General features: G+C 49.8%; 1 protein-coding gene across 1 annotated transcript in view; it reads left to right on the forward strand.

Annotated features, from left to right (window-relative positions):
• Positions 1–17,948, forward strand: part of faim2a (Fas apoptotic inhibitory molecule 2a) — a 255,935-nt gene that overhangs the window by 153,445 nt on the left and 84,542 nt on the right. Inside the window, exon 9 of the mRNA XM_072468645.1 lies at positions 2,821–2,916. Coding sequence (XP_072324746.1) covers positions 2,821–2,916 — 96 coding nt within the window. The remainder of the gene's footprint in view (positions 1–2,820; positions 2,917–17,948) is intronic.

Consider the following 17,948-nt stretch of genomic DNA (forward strand, 5'->3'; position numbering starts at 1 on the left):
CCCAGAACTGATCCCTGCGGTACGCCACTGGTAACTGGGATCCAGGCTGAATATTTGCCATCCACCACCACTCTCTGACTTCTATCGGTTAGCCAGTTCGTTATCCAACTGTCCAAATTTCCCACTATCCCATGCCTCCTTACTTTCTGCATAAGCCTACCATGGGGAACTTTATCAAATGCCTTACTAAAATCCATGTACACTACATCCACTGCTTTACCTTCATCCACATGCTTGGTCACCTCCTCAAAGAATTCAATAAGATTTGTAAGGCAAGACCTACCCCTCACAAATCCGTGCTGACTATCCATAATCAAGCAGTGTCTTTCCAGATGCTCAGAAATCCTATCCTTCAGTACCCTTTCCATTACTTTGTCTACCACCGAAGTAAGGCTAACTGGCCTGTAATTCCCAGGGTTATCCCTAGTCCCTTTTTTGAACAGGGGCACGACATTCGCCACTCTCCAATCCCCTGGTACCACCCCTGTTGACAGTGAGGATGAAAAGATCATTGCCAACGGCTCTGCAATTTCATCTCTTGCTTCCCATAGAATCCTTGGATATATCCCATCAGGCCCGGGGGACTTGTCTATCCTCAAGTTTTTCAAAATGCCCAACACATCTTCCTTCCTCACAAGTATTTCCTCGAGCTTACCAATCTGTTTCACACTGTCCTCTCCAACAATATCGCCCCTCTCATTTGTGAATACAGAAGAAAAGTACTCGTTCAAGACCTCTCCTATCTCTTCAGACTCAATACACAATCTCCCACTACTGTCCTTGATCGGACCTACCTTCGCTCTAGTCATTCTCATATTTCTCACATATGTGTAAAAGGCCTTGGGGTTTTCCTTGATCCTACCCGCCAAAGATTGTTCATGCCCTCTCTTAGCTCTCCTAATCCCTTTCTTCAGTTCCCTCCTGGCTATCTTGTATCCCTCCAGCGCCCTGTCTGAACCTTGTTTCCTCAGCCTTACATAAGTCACCTTTTTCCTCTTAACAAGACATTCAACCTCTCTTGTCAACCATGGTTCCCTCACTCGACCATCTTTTCCCTGCCTGACAGGGACATACATATCAAGGACACGTAGCACCTGTTCCTTGAACAAGTTCCACATTTCACTTGTGTCCTTCCCTGCCAGCCTATGTTCCCAACTTATGCACTTCAATTCTTGTCTGACAACATCGTATTTACCCTTCCCCCAATTGTAAACCTTGCCCTGTTGCACGTACCTATCCCTCTCCATTACTAAAGTGAAAGTCACAGAATTGTGGTCACTATCTCCAAAATGCTCCCCCACTAACAAATCTATCACTTGCCCTGGCTCATTACCCAGTACTAAATCCAATATTGCCCCTCCTCTGGTCGGACAATCTACATACTGTGTTAGAAAAGCTTCCTGGACACACTGCACAAACACCACCCCATCCAAACTATTTGATCTGAAGAGTTTCCACTCAATATTTGGGAAGTTAAAGTCGCCCATGACTACTACCCTATGACTTCTGCACCTTTCCAAAATCTGTTTCCCAATCTGTTCCTCCACATCTCTGCTACTATTGGGGGGCCTATAGAAAACTCCTAACAAGGTGACTGCTGCTTTCCTATTTCTGACTTCAACCCATACTACCTCAATAGGGTGATACTCCTCGAACTGCCTTTCTGCAGCTGTTATACTATCTCTAATTAATAATGCCACCCCCCCACCTCTTTTACCACCCTCCCTAATCTTATTGAAACATCTATAACCAGGGACCTCCAACAACCATTTCTGCCCCTCTTCTATCCAAGTTTCCGTGATGGCCACCGCATCGTAGTCCCAAGTACCGATCCATGCCTTAAGTTCACCCACCTTATTCCTGATGCTTCTTGCGTTGAAGTATACACACTTCAACCCATCTCCGTGCCTGCAAGTACTCTCCTTTGTCAGTGTTCCCTTCCCCACTGCCTCATTACACGCTTTGGCGTCCTGAATATCGGCTACCTTAGTTGCTGGACTACAAATCCGGTTCCCATTCCCCTGCCAAATTAGTTTAAACCCTCCCAAAGAGTACTAGAAAACCTCCCTCCCAGGATATTGGTGCCCCTCTGGTTCAGATGCAACCCGTCCTGCTTGTACAGGTCCCACCTTCCCCAGAATGTGCTCCAATTATCCAAATACCTGAAGCCCTCCCTCCTACACCATTCCTGCAGCCACGTGTTCAACTGCACTCTCTCCCTATTCCGAGCCTCGCTATCACGTGGCACCGGCAACAAACCAGAGATGACAACTCTGTCTGTCCTGACTTTTAACTTCCAGCCTAACTCCCTAAACTTGTTTATTACCTCTAATTTTATTACCTAATTACCTCTTTGAACTGTCCAAATAAATCAAAATACTGTGGATGCTGGAAATGAGCAAGAGTCAAATTGGGCTTGAAACGTTAACTCTCGTTTCTCTCTCCACAGATGCTGCCAGAGCTGCTGAGTTTTTTCCAGCCTTTTTCCGTTTTGTTTTGAGGTGACCGGCTCATTTCGTTTGATGCAGTGTGTTGGATCTTGCTGTACAAAAATGACTGTGCTTTGAAGTTGCAGAGCCGAGGAGGGCTGGTGGGAAGAGGTTGATGGACAGGGACGGAGATGGTTCACTGCACAGGAACTAGAAAGAGCAGTGAGCAGGGAGGGAGAGTGGTCAGAGAGAGGGAGGGGAAGGGTTGTGGGAGTCCTGTCGGCGAGTTCCTGCTGGGTTAACCATCCCCTTCCTTGGCCTCTGGGGTTTTCGGCAGTGTTGGGCATTGGTTGGGTAAATTCCTCCTGGTAACTGATACTTCTTGTTGCAGTTTGACTTTACCTCTTGCCATGGACTGATGTTTGGGCTGATGATGGCATTGTTCATCACTGGGTTGGTTATGGTCTTCACTGTCCCATTCGGATATGTAAGTAAGAAACTTCAACATAGCCACATCCTGACAAGCTGCAATAAGACAGGAAAGTGCACAGGATGCTCAAAGTTCAAATGCTGTTTCCACTATTGCGTACACAGTAAACAGTCTCTGAATAGTCACAGTTAGAAACATTTATCTACACACAAAATCATTAAAACATTAAGTCGTTTCAATAGATATGGAGCTAAAATGGACAGAATGAGCAATTGTAACTAAATGTGCAATTCACAGAAACATCACAGCCTTTAATTATCTGATTAATTGTCCTAGAATCTTACAGCACAGAAAGAGGCCATTCAGCCAGCAGGTCTATGCTCGGTATAAAGGTATCCAATTTGTCCCACTCCCCCAGCTCTTTCCGATAGGCCTGTAACCAGGGAGGCGATGGCACAGTGGTAATGTCACTCCGCTGGACTGCTAATGCTTTGGGGACCTGGGTTCGATGGTGGAATTTGAATTCAATAAAAATATCTGGAATTAATGAACAATTCGCGTTGTCGTAAAAACCCATCTGGTTCACTATCACATACCCCACAGACCACCCCCCATACCGCCCCGACCATCCACTCACCCACGTCCCCCCCAACACTGTCCACCACAGCACCCCACACCGCCCCATCCCCCCACCCCCCTGCTCACACTGACACCACACCACCTCAATATTGCGAGCTATGGAGCTGGATTCTCCCAAAATGGGGCTATGACCCCATGCCGGCGCTAAACCGCTGGCGTTTCACTCCCGAGGTTCCGATTTTAAAATATCATCCAATTCACTCACCTGCATGGGGCTAGCAGGGATTCACACAGCTTTAGCTGAGGATACGGCCCCCCCGCACTTCCGGTTTTGAGTCTGCACGGCGGCGGCCTCCATCGGCTGCGCCCAGCGCCATGGCGGACTCGGATTGCGGAGGCCCCCTGATCGGCTTCCCGCGCCCGAAGATCTGACTGGCCCGATTGTCCCCCATCCGCCCATAAGCCCCACCCCCAACCGCCCACCGTGTCCAATCCCCCCGCCCCCCACCAGGGTGGCCGCAGACTGAGTCCGCAGCCGCCACGCAAGCTTCCCGAATGGCGATAGATGGTTAGAACTACGCCGTCGGGAACTTGGGCGGTCGGGAGCGGAGGATCGCTGGGCGGGCCTCTGGCAATGGGCCCCCCAGCCGCGCAGAGTATTCCGCGAACACGGCAATTCTCAGGTCCTGGAGAATCGCCAGGCCCGATTTCGGCGTGAAATTGGATTCTCCGCCCCCGCGCCAAACGCTATTTCGGCACGGGGCTGCAGAGAATCTAACCCAGGATTCTTCCAGGCACTACATCCTCACCTCGGCCTGTTTTGCCAGTTTTCTTAAATTTGTAGGCACGGTTACTGACCCTGGGAAATCTTTGTGATGTTTAACACCTCCATTAAATCACTTTCTCTGCTCCAAGGAGAATGATCCCAGCTTCCCCAGTCTCTCCATGAACTGAAATCCCTCATTCCTGGTGCCACCTCCTAATAAATCCCCTCTACACACTCTCTGAGCCCTTGGCATCCTCCCTAAAATGTGGGGCTGGAATTGAACACAACACTCAAGCTGAGGTCCCAAAATCAGAATTCATGTGGAGATATTCTCAAAGAAATGAAACATCACCTTTTAAAGCTGTCTCTCTGCTGTTTATCATTCCGGCTGTCAGAGGATCAATTCTCCTCATTGGTTCTTTCAAAACCCTTCATCGAGTCACAGAGTTTTACAGCATAGAAAGAGGCCCTTCAGCTATCAAGCCCCTGTCTACACTGATCCCATTTTCAGCAGTTGGTCCACAGCCTTGTGTGCTCTGGTGTGTCACGTGTGTTCTGGTGTGTCACGTGTGTTCTGGTGTGTCACGTGTGCTCTGGTGTGTCACTTGTGCTCTGGTGTGTCACGTGTGCTCTGGTGTGTCACGTGTGATGTGCCATCAATGAACACAAGACGAGTAGTGAACAAAACTGAGGCTTTAATAAGCTAAACAGGCCTCTGATCCCGAACTGGGGCAGGGCCGGAGGTCGGCCACCTTTATACCGAGCCCGAGGGGAGGCGGAGCCATCAGGCAGTGGTTTACCATAATACATGTAATACAGTAACAGTTTACCACAATACATATAATGTACTAACAGTGGTTTACCACAACGTGCTCATCAGAATGTTTCTTAAATTATTGTGAGTGTTCCCACGTCCACCACCCTGTCAGACAGCGAGTTGCAGATTCCCATCACCCTCTGGTGAAAGCTTTTCCGCAAATTCCCTCCAAATCTCCTGACCCTTACCGTAAATCTATGCCCCCTGGTCATTGACCCCTCCACTGAGGAGAAAGGTTTCTACTATCTATCCTATCTTTACCCCTCTTCATTTTGTGCACCTCAATGAGGTTCTCCCCCCCCCCCCCCCCCCCTCAGCACTCCCAACTCGAAGGAAAACAAGTCTAACCAATCTCTCTTGATAGCTGAAACTCTCCAGCCCCGGCAGCATCCTGGTGAATCTCCTCTGCACTCCTCTCCAATGCAATCACTTTGTTCCTATAGTGTGGTGACCAGAACTGAACAGAGTACTCCATCTGGGGCCTAACCTGCTTATTAAACAGTTCTTGACTCTATCGACACCTCCCGCTGCCTGGGGAAAGCGGGCTGCATAATCAAAGACCCCTCCCACCTGGCTTACTCACTCTTCCAACTTCTGTCTGAGCTGCACGCAGAACAATACTTTTCACTGTACCTTGGTACACGTGACAGTAAACCAATCCAGTCATAACCTCCCTGCTTTTGTATTCTATGCCTCAGTTAATAAAGGCAAGTCCCCCATATCCCTTCTTAACCACCTTGTCTACCTGTCCTGCTGCCTTCAGTGATCTATGGATCAACCCCAACATCCCTCTGGTCCTCTGTATTCCCTAGCATCCTCTCATTCATTGTGTATCCCTTTGCCTTGTTAGTCCTCCCAGAATGCATCACCCCATGCTTTTCAGGTTTAAATTCCATTTGCCACCGTTCTACCCATCTAACCAGCCCGTCTATATCGTCCTGTAATCTAAGACTATCCTCTTCGCTTTTTACTGCACCACCAATTTTCATGTCATCTGCAAACTTACTGATCAAACCCCCCACATTCACGTCCAGTTTCATTAATGTCCACTACAAACAGCCAGGGGCCCCGCACCGATCCCTGCGGAACACCACTGGACACAGACTTCCAGTCACAAAAACAACTTCAACCATCGCCCTCTGCCTCCTGCCAGTTTTCCAAATTGCCCTGGATCCTATGGGCTCTCACCTTCATCAGCCTTCCATGGGGACCTTTTCAAAAACCTTACTAAAGTCCATGTAGACTACATCAACCGCTCTACCCTCATCTACACACCTAGTCACCTCCTCAAAAAATTCAATAAAATTTGTTCAACATGATCTCCCTTTGACAAAACCATGCTGACTATCCTTGAATCCTTGCCTCTTCAATTGGAGCCATGATTTGGAGATGCCGGTGTTGGACTGGGGTGAGCACAGTAAGAAGTCTTACAACACCAGGTTAAAGTCCAACAGGTTTGTTTCGAATCACTAGCTTTCGGAGCACTGCTCCTTCCTCAGGTGCCTGAGGAAGGAGATTTCTTACTGTCTTCAATTGGAGAGTAATTCTGACCCTCAGAATTTTTTCCAATAATTTCTCTGCCACTGATGTTAGTCTCACTGGCCTGTATTAACCTGTTTTTTCCCTACTTCCCCTCTTGAATAATGGTACGACGTTAGCAGTCCTCTGGTACCTCTCCTATTGCCAGAGGGAATTTGAAAATTAGCATCAGAGCTCCTGCAATCTCCTCCCGTGCCTCACATAGCAGCCTGGGATACATCTAACCTGGGCCTGGGGATTTATTCACTTTTGAGCCGTCTCCTCCCTCTCTGTTCATTATAGAACAATACAGCGCAGTACAGGCCCTTCGGCCCACGATGTTGCACCGAAACAAAAGCCATCTAACCTACACTATGCCATTATCATCCATATGTTTATCACAGTTTATATCACAGTCCCCCTCCCTGCTTCCTACACCTACATCGTCCTTCTCCATAGTGAACACAGATGCAAAATACTCTTTTTTTAAAAAAATAAACATTTTATTGAGGTACTTTTGGTGGTATAAGTTATGGGCGAGGCGATTTTAGCTTGAGTTTTCCTTATTCCCAAATGACCTCCCACTGGTACCTCATATGCAACTCGCAACACCTCCTTTCTATACCCTACCGGCAATATTACTTGATGAACTTCTGCCCACTTTTCATCCGCCTGCATATGTAAAGGTCTCCATTTTCTCATCAAGACATCACTTTTACGGTAAAAACATACACTCAGATTCTCTTCCGTATATGCTTTCTGATATATCCGTTTTATTTCTACATCTTTGTTACTCCGGCAATTTTCCTGAACTAGAAATATCCATCTCATCCTCCACATGTTCTTGTTCTTTTTCTTTTTTTAAAAATATGTTTATTCAAATTTTCCAACACAATTTTTGACAAACCCCCCCGCCCAAAACAAAAAGAAAGAAACACAAACACAACAGTCACAAATTATACAAAACGTTTACATTGGGTTTCCCCCTATACAGTAACCCCCCCATATGACATTCAAAGGTACCCATAGGGAAGCCCCCCCCCCCACCCACCCAAATTTCCCCCCCCGAAAGAGACCCCCTCCCCCCCGCCCCCACCCTAGTGTTGCTACTGCTGACCTCCTAACGCTCCGCGAGATAGTCTAGGAACGGTTGCCACCCCCTGAAGAACCCCTGCACAGACCCTCGTAAGGCAAACTTTATCCTCTCCAGCTTGATGAACCCTGCCATGTCATTTATCCAGGCTTCCACACTGGGGGGCTTCGCATCCTTCCATAATAACAAGATCCTCCGCCGGGCTACCAGGGACGCAAAGGCCAGGATACCGGCCTCTTTCGCCTCCTGCACTCCCGGCTCGTCCGTTACCCCAAATAATGCCAACCCCCAACTCGGCTTGACCTGGACTTTCACCACCTTGGACATAGTCCTTGCGAAACCCCTCCAAAACCCATCCAGTGCCGGGCACGACCAGAACATATGGATGTGATTTGCCGGGCTTCCCGAGCACCTCCCACATCTATCCTCCACCCCAAAGAACCTACTCAACCTCGCCCCTGTCATGTGCGCTCTGTGAACTGTATTAGGCTGAGCCTGGCGCAAGAGGAGGAAGAATTAACCCTACTCAGGGCATCAGCCCACAGACCTTCATCTATCTCCTCCCCCAGCTCCTCCTCCCACTTGCCCTTTAACTCCTCTACCGAGGCCTCCTCCTCTTCTTTCAGCTCCTGGTAGATCGCTGAAACCCTGCCTTCTCCAACCCATACACCCGAAATCACCCTGTCCTGAATCCTCTGTGCCGGGAGCAGCGGGAATTCCCTCACCTGCCGCCTCACAAACGCCCTCACTTGCATGTACCTGAAAGCATTTCCCGGGGGTACCCCAAACTTCTCCTCCAGCGCCCCTAGGCTCACAAACGTCCCATCTATAAACAGGTCCCCCATTCTTCTAATCCCTGCCCGATGCCAGCTCCGAAATCCCCCATCCATCCTTCCCAAGACGAACCGATGGTTCTCCCGAATCGGGGACCAAACCGAGGCGCCCACCTCGCCCCTATGTCGTCTCCACTGCCCCCAGATCTTCAACGTCGCCGCCACCACCGGACTCGTGGTGTACCTTGTCGGCGAGAGCGGCAGCGGTGCCGTCGCCCTCTCCCTCTCCCTGCCCTCTCTCTTCTCCCTGTGGGCCCTGATGGAGATTAATTCTCCCCTGACCACCGCCTTCAGCGCCTCCCAGACTACCCCCACTTGCACCTCCCCATTGTCATTGGCCTCCAAATATCTTTCAATGCACCCCCGCACCCGCCCGCACACCTCCTCATCCGCCAATAATTCCACATCTAGACGCCACAGCGGGCGCTGGTCCTCTCCTCTCCTAACTCCAGCTCCACCAAGTGCGGGGCGTGGTCTGAGATGGCTATGGTCGAATACTCCGTTCCCTCCACTTTCGGGATTAGCGCCCTACTCAAAATAATACAATCTATCCGGGAGGAGGCTCTATGGATGTGGGAAAAGAATGAAAATTCCCTGGCCTGGGGCCTGACAAACCTCCATGGATCCACTCCCCCCATCTGGTCCATAAACCCCCTAAGCACCTTGGCCGCAGCCGGCCTCTTACCCGTCCTGGACCTAGAGCGATCCAGTGAATCTCCCCCCCCCCCCCCCCATTATCCAGGTCCGGAATCCGACCCAGCATGCGTTTCATAAATCCGGCATCATCCCAATTCGGGGCATATACGTTTACCAGTACCACCCGCACCCCCTGCAACCTACCGCTCACCATCACATATCGACCTCCATTATCCACTACAATATTCTTGGCCTCAAACGACACCCGCTTCCCCACCAGTATTGCAACCCCTCTGTTCTTCGCATCCCTCCCGCACCCTCCAGTCCCCCAGACGGCGGACCCCCACCCCGACCACCTCTCCTACTTCCAGCTCCCCTTTGGCCAATGCAGCAGCAACCCTATACCGCCCCCCCCCCCCCCCCTACCTCCCCCCCTCCCCCCACTAGATCCACATCTAGCCCTTTTGCTCCCCCCATAACACTCCCGCAGGTCAGCTGACTCCTGCTGACCCCGGCCTCTCCCACCATTCCATCGACCCCCTCCAGTGTGAGAATCCTCCCTCCCCCTCCCTGGCAGTCAGTGTGCGCTCCTCTCCAGCACCGCCCATACCCCCCCCCCCCCCCCCGGCCCCCACCCCCGCCCTTCCCTAGCGCGGGAAAAAGCCCGCGCTTTCCTGAGCCGGCCCCGCCCCCTCTGGCGCAGCTCCTTTTGCGGCCTTACCCCAATTCCCCATCCCCAGGCCTCCACTCCCCCTCTTCCTTCGTGGGGGTCTGCCCCTCCAACACCGACGCCCAGTCTCCTCATCAAATCCCTTCACCCATCCCCATCCAGCACCCAAACCAGAGGAACATTCCCTAAACGTAATAGACACCATATACACAGTAAACATCCCCCCCACAGCAAACCCTCAATTTGAGTCCAACTTTTCAGTCCGTATAAAGCTCCATGCCTCATCAGGCGTTTCGAAATAGTGGTGCCGATCCTGGAACGTGACCCACAATCGCGCTGGCTGCAGCATCCCGAACTTCACCCCCTTCCGATGGAGCACCGCCTTGGCCCGATTGAAACCAGCTCTCTTCTTAGCCACCTCTGCACTCCAGTCCTGGTAGATTCGGATCTCCGTGTTCTCCCACCTGCTGCTCCGCTCTTTCTTGGCCCATCTCAGGACACACTCTCTGTCCATAAAGCGGTGAAACCTCACCACTACAGCCCTTGGCAGCTTGTTGGCCTTGGGACTCCTTGCTAGGACCCGGTGAGCCCCATCTAGCTCCAGAGGCCTCGGGGAAGGCTCCCGCGCCCATCAGCGAATTGAGCATCGTGCTCACATATGCCCTGGCATCGGGCCCCTCCACTCCTTCGGGGAGACCCAGAATCCGAAGATTCTTCCTCCTCGACCTATTCTCCAGGTCCTCAAATCTTTCCGCCCACCTCTTGTGCAGCGCCTCGTGCGCCTCCACATTCACCGCCAGGCCCAAGATCTCGGCCTCGTTCTCCGAGGCTTTTTGCCGCACCTCCTGGATCGCCGCCCCTTGGGCCTTCTGGGTCTTCACTAGCTTCTCAATCACCGCCTTCATTGGCGCCAGCATTTCGGTTTTCAGCTCCTCAAAGCAGCGTCTAAGAAACCCCTGCTGCTCCTGCGACCACTGCGCCCATGCTGCTTGGTCTCCATCTGCCGCCATCTTGTTTTTCCTCCCTCTCAGTTTTCGCTGCACCAGGATCACTTTTTTCACCGCTCCACTCCTGGTCCAATCCATATAATGTCGGGGGGACCTTGCTGTCACCTTCCCACACTGGAAGCCGTCGAACAATTGCCGTTGGGGCCCCTCTAGAGAGTCCAAAAGGCCATTCCCGGCGGGAGCTGCCGAACGTGCGACCTGCCTAGGCATAGCCACAACCGGAAGTCTCTTGTTCTTTTTCAACCATCTGATCAAAAATCATTTCTGATAATTGCACTTCAACTTCACCTTCACTCTTTAATTTCTCCTCTTGTCTTAACCTGTGACTTTGCGACCTTGTTACTACACAATCTGGAAAAATCCCAGGATATTCGTCCTTCAACACTTCAGTTGACTAATTTTCCACTGGCTTATCACCCACAGTAGGCATCACTCCCACCTGCGATCCAGCTATATCATTGCCCAAGATAAACTGTATTCCTGGATGAGATAGTTTATCTATTACTCCTACTACCACTTCACCACTCTTCACTGGACTTTCCAACCTTACCTTATACAATGGAACGCCATTCCTCTCACCCTGAATTCCACATATCACCACCTTTTCTGGCAACATTCTTCCCAAACTACATAATTCCTCATCTCTTACCATTAAAGATTGACTGGCCCCTGTATCTCTTAAAATTGTGACTTCTTTACCTGCTCCTCCTGAGACACATGAGTAAACTTTACCCACACAAGTAAATTCTTTGAAGACATCTGGCACCTTCTTAATAATTACTTCTTGAACAGGCTGTACAATCGTTTGCACCTCCTTCGCTTCCCTTGGGCTTTCCTTTACCACTCTAACAAACCTCACTGTCTTATCTTGTTTTATCACATCAGCCTTCCCAGTGCTTTTCTTCAACTACCAACACTGTGATTTTACATGGCCTAGTTTATTACAGTGAAAACATCTGAAACTTTTCATTTCTTTTCCACCCTCCTGGATTTCTTTTTTAATCTGAGGTACATTCTCTTTATTGTCTCCCATCAGATCACCTTTACCTTTACCACTTGAGTATTACTCATGTCCCCAGTTTCTATCCCTCACCGGCTGAAACTGATGTCGGAAATCAATCTTTGATTTATGAACTAATTCATAATCATCTGCCATTTCTGCTGCTAATCTCGCAGTTTTAACCCTCTGTTCTTCCACAAGAGTTCTCACTGCATCAGGAATTGAATTTTTAAACTCCTCCAAAAGTATAATTTCTCTGAGTGCTTCATACGTTTGGTCTATTTTCAAAGCCCTTATCCACCTATCAAAATTACTCTGTTTGAGCCCTTCAAACTCCATGTATGTTTGACCAAATTCTTTCCTTAAATTTCTAAACCTTTGTCTGTAAGCTTCAGGCACTAGCTCATATGCACTTAAGATGGATTTCTTCACCTCCTCACACGTCCCAGATACCTCCTCCGGTAGTGATGCAAACACTTCACTAGCTCTACCTACCAGCTTTGTTTGAATCAGTAACACCCACATGTCCTGTGGCCATTTCATTTGTTTAGCTACCTTCCCAAATGAAATGAAAAAGGCTTCACTTCCTTCTCGTCAAACCTTGGCAATGCTTGGACATATTTAACTAGATTCCCACCAAGCCTTCAACTATGACGCTCTTTCTCAATGCCCTCGGGCGGCATCCCCGCACATGCGCAGTGGAGGGGGTCTCTTCCGCCTCCGCCATAGTGGAGACCATGGCGAAGGCAGAAGGAAAAGAGTGCCCCCACGGCACAGGCCCGCCCGCGGATCGGTGGGCCCCGATCGCGGGCCAGGCCACCATGGGGGCACCCCCAGGGGCCAGATCGCCCCGTGCCCCCCCCAGGACCCCGGAGCCCGCCCGCGTCGCCTGCTCCCGCCGGTAAGATAGGTGGTTTAATCCACGCCGGCGGGAGAGGGTTGACAGCGGCGGGACTTCGGCCCATCGCGGGCCGGAGAATCGCGGGGGGATTCCCGCCGACCGGCGCGATTCCCGCCCCTGCCGAATCTCCGGTGGCGGACAATTCGCGACACGGCGGGGCGGGATTCACGCCGGCCCCCGCCGATTCTCCGACCCAGTGGGGGGTTCGGAGAATCGCGCCCCTCATCACTATCATCCAGCTGTACGTTTCCCTTTACGTCTGCCAATTTTAACTGATTGTCATGTTTCATGGCCATTTTCTGAAATTCAAACTCCCTCTCTTTATCTTTTTCCCTGATCTGTATCTCCCTTTCTTTTTCTTTTTGTTCTGCTCGGGCTATTCTTTCTTTTCTCCTTCCTTCTCTCTCCTTTTCTTTTTCCTCTCTCTCTCTTTCTCTTTCTTTTTCCTCTCTCTCTCTTTCCTCTCTCTCTCTCGTATGCCAGCCGCTTTAATTCTTTCTCATGTTCCATTTGTTTAATTTGCAACTGAATTTTTGCCATTTCCAATGAGTCAAACTCTATCTCAGGCAACTTTAAATTATTAACCACCGCCATAATTACCTCATCTTTTCACATTTTGTTAGGTAATGTTAACTGCAATGTTCTTGCCAAATCTAACAGTCTGCTTTTCGTTTCTGTCCATAGGTACTATGTGTGACATTCTCCACTCCCAAAAACTTCTGAGCCTCTGAAAGAGCCATTGTTCACAACACTCTTCCCACTTAAACTAAAACACCACACCGGAAAAGCAACAATCCTTCACTGTCTTTAAGTTCACAAAAGCCAATCCAATAGATAGACTTTTATCCCAGACGAGCCCCCAATTGTTATGGGCGAGGGGTTTTCGGAACCCAAAATGTATCATGGAGTTCAACCAGCCTCTCCCTTTAATGGATTTGTTGCTTTTCCTAGCACATGGCTTTTTCCCTAGGTGTGGGATTACAATTATGGACACGTGGGTTTTTAAACACAAAACACTGTTTATTCCATGAACTCTACTTAACACCTTGAATAAACATTGGATCTCTTAACACCCCTTACTTCAAAGATAACTCAGAAAATATTGCAACAGTAAATAACTCCTTAAAATGTTCCTTCAAACTTCCAAGAGACTTAACACCTTTCAACAAAATCACATCAGGTTAAAGGCTTCACTATTATAAGATTAAATCACCCAAATGATCCAGAGATAGTCTTTCATGGCAGAGATCCAGCTCACTGCAAAACACAGACACACACCCAGCTCTTTCCCTCCAAACTGCAAAACAAAACTACAAAACTAAACTGCAAAATGGCTGACCTGACCTCAGCTCCACCCACTCTCTGACATCACTGTTTTCTTAAAGGTACGTTGCTTAAACATCCATGTCTTAAAGCTACTCTCACATGACAATAACAACAACAAAATAAACAATGTACATGAAACTATAAACATAGTGCAAAAGCGGTCTCCGTCCCTTACAAGTCCCACCTTTATTAACCCCCTACTCTAAGCTAAACTTCTGCTGACGATTAATTTTCCACGAAGAAGTCGACGAACGGTTGCCACCTCCGGGTGAACCCTAACAGTGACCCTCTCAAGGCGAACTTGATTTTCTCCAAACAGAGAAAGCTAGCCATGTCCGACAGCCAGGTCTCCGACTTCGGGGGCTTTGAGTCCCTCCAAGCTAATAGTAACCGTCTCCGGGCGACCAGGGAAGCAAAGGCCAGAACGTCTGCCTCTTTCTCCTCCTCGATTCCCGGGTCTTCCGACACCCCGAAAATCGGCACCTCTGGACTCAATGCCACCCTTGTATTTAATTCCTTGGACATGACATCTGCAAACCCCTGCCAAAATCCCCTAAGCTTCGGACATGTCCAGAACATGTGGACATGGTTCGCTGGTCCTCCCACACATTTTGCACACATGTCTTCCACCCCAAAGAATCTGCTCATCCGGGCCACTGTCATGTGAGCCAGATGAACGACCGTGAATTGTATCAGGCTGAGCCTGGCCCATGTTGCGGCCGCGTTGATTCTACTCAACGCGTCCGCCCATAGACCATCCTCTATCTATCCTCCCCGCCCCTCCTCCCACTTGCGCTTCAGCTCCTCGGTCTGCGTCTCCTCCGACCCCATAAGTTCCTTGTAAAGGTTAGAGACGCTCCCTTCTCCTGCCCACCCTCTGGAAACTACCCTGTCCTGAATCCCCCTTAGCGGTAGGAGCGGGAAGGTTAACACCTGTTTACGAAGGAAATCCCGCACCTGAAGATACCTGAATTTGTTTTCCCTCACCAACCCAAACTTCTCTTCCAGCGCCCTCATACTCAGAAAGCTCCCCTCTATAAACATGTCCCCTATCCTCTCAATCCCCGCTCTCCTCCCTATCCGGAACCCCCCATCCATACTTCCCAGGACAAACCGGTGACTATTACAGATTGGGGACCAGACCGATGCTCCCTCTGTTCCCACATGTCTCCTCCATTGCCCCCAGACTCTCAGGGCCGCCACCACCACTGGACTGGTGGAGTAGCGTGCCGGCGGGAACGGCAGAGGCGCAGTTACCAACGCCCCCAAACTGGTGCCCTTACATGCAGCTGCCTCCATACGCTCCCATGCCGACCCCCCCCCCCCCACCACCCACTTCCTGATCATGGCTATATTTGCTGCCCAGTAATAGTTACTAAAATTTGGCAGCGCCAGCCCGCCCTCTCCGCTCAAGCATTACCTTCCTTACCCGCGGGGTCTTGCCCGCCCAAACAAAGCCAGTGATCACTTTGTTGATCCGTTTAAAAAGGGACCGCGGAATAACGATGGGGAGACATTGAAACATGAACAGGGATCTCGGGAGGACCGTCATCTTCACTGTCTGCACCCTCCCAGCCAGTGACAACGGAAGCGTGTGTCCCACCTCCGAAAATCGTCCTTCATTTGGTCCACTAGCCGGGCCAGATTTAATTTATGCAGCCGGTCCCATTCCCGCGCCACTTGAATGCCGAGGTACCTAAAGCTTCCCCCTACTACTCTAAACGGCAGCTCCCCCAATCACCTCTCCCCATATTTAGCTTATACCCTGATAACCGCCAAATTCCCCTAGAATCTTCATGATTTCTTCCATCCCCTCTATTGGGTCCGATACATTCAGAAGCAGGTCGTCTGCGTAGAGCGAGACTCTGTGCTCCATCCCCCCAGACCAACCCCTTCCAGCCCTTGAGGATCTCAGAGCAATTGCCAACGGCTCTATAGCTAGCGCGAACAACAGTGGGGAGAGGGGGCATCCCTGTCTCGTCTCCCGGGGCAGTCTAAAATAGTCCGATGTTGTCCTATTTGTCCATACGCTTGCCACAGGAGCCTGATACAGCAACCTGACCCAGTCAATAAAGCCCCGCCCAAATCCGAACCGTCCCTGTATCTCCCACAGATAGTCCCATTCTACCCGATCAAAAGCCTTTTCTGAGATTGTGATCGCCGAGTACCCCGTGTCCACCACCCTGCCAGTAAGGCCCTGCTCAAAATAAAGAAATCGATCCTGGAGTACACCTTATGCACGTGTGAGTAGAAGGAGAACTCCTTCACCCTCTGCTGCCCAAATCTCCATGAATCCCCCCCCCCCCATCTGCTCCATGAACCCTTTTAGTTCCTTTGCCATTGCTGGCACCCTGCCTGTTTTCGAGCTTGACCGGCCCAAGCCAGGGTCAATAACTGTGTTGAAGTCCCCTCCCATGACCAACCTGTGCGAGTCCAGGTCCGGTATCTTCCCCAGCATCCTCTTTATAAATTCCACGTCATCCCAATTTGGCGCATACACATTTACTAATACCACCTGCACCCCCTCCTGTTTCCCACTGACCATGATGTACCAATCCAGAGGATTGGAAAATCGCTGTTGTAACCCCCCTGTTCAAGAAGGGAACAAGGAAAAAGATGGAAAATTATAGGCCAATTAGCCTAACCTCGGTTGTTGGCAAGATTCTAGAATCCATTGTTAAGGATAAGATTTCTAAATTCATGGAAGTGCAGAGTCGGATTAGGACAAGTCAGCATGGATTTAGTAAGGGGAGGTCGTGCCTGACAAACCTGTTAGAGTTCTTTCAAGAGATAACATAGGTTAGACCAAGGAGAGCCAATGGATGTAATCTATCTTGACTTCCAAAAGGCCTTTGATAAGGTGCCTCACGGGAGACTGCTGAGTAAAATAAGGGCCCATGGTATTCGAGGCAAGGTACTAACATGGATTGACGATTGGCTGTCAGGCAGAAGGCAGAGAGTTGGGATAAAAGGTTCTTTTTCGGAATGGCAACCGGTGACGAGTGGTGTCCCGCAGGGCTCAGTGTTGGGGCCACAGCTGTTCTCTTTATATATTAACGATCCAGATGACGGGACTGGGGGCATTCTGGCTAAGTTTGCCGATGATACAAAGATAGGTGGAGGGGCAGATAGTATGGAGGAGGTGGGGAGGCTGCAGAAAGATTTAGACAGTTTAGGAGAGTGGTCCAAGAAATGGCTGATGAAATTCAACGTGGGCAAGTGCGAGGTCTTGCACTTTGGAAAAAAGAATAGAGGCATGGACTATTTTCTAAACTGTGACAAAATTCATAATGCTGAAGTGCAAAGGGACTTGGGAGTCCTAGTCCAGGATTCTCTAAAGGTAAACTTGCAGGTTGAGTCCGTAATTAAGAAAGCAAATGCAATGTTGTCATTTATCTCAAGAGGCTTGGAATATAAAAGCAGGGATGTACTTCTGAAGCTTTATAAAGCATTAGTTAGGCCCCATTTAGAATACTGTGAGCAATTTTGGGCCCCACAGGAAGGACATACTGGCACTGCAGCGGGTCCAGCGGAGATTCACAAGGATGATCCCAGGAATGGTAGGCCTAACATACGATGAACGTCTGAGGATCCTTGGATTATATTCATTGGAGTTTAGGAGGTTGAGGGGAGATCTAATAGAAACTTACAAGATAATGAATGGCTTAGATAGGGTGGATGTAGGGAAGTTGTTTCCATTAGCAGGGGAGACTAGGACCCGGGGGCACAGCCTTAGAATAAAAGGGAGTCACTTTAGAACAGCGATGAGGAGAAATTTCTTCAGCCAGAGAGTGGTGGGTCTGTGGAATTCATTGCCACAGAGGGCGGTGGAGGCCGGGACGTTGAGTGTCTTTAAGACAGAAGTTGATAAATTCTTGATTTCTCGAGGAATTAAGGGCTATGGAGAAAGAGCGGGTAAATGGAGTTGAAATCAGCCATGATT

This window comes from Scyliorhinus torazame, chromosome 11 (assembly GCF_047496885.1).
Source record: "Scyliorhinus torazame isolate Kashiwa2021f chromosome 11, sScyTor2.1, whole genome shotgun sequence".
NCBI classification, from domain to species: domain Eukaryota; kingdom Metazoa; phylum Chordata; class Chondrichthyes; order Carcharhiniformes; family Scyliorhinidae; genus Scyliorhinus; species Scyliorhinus torazame.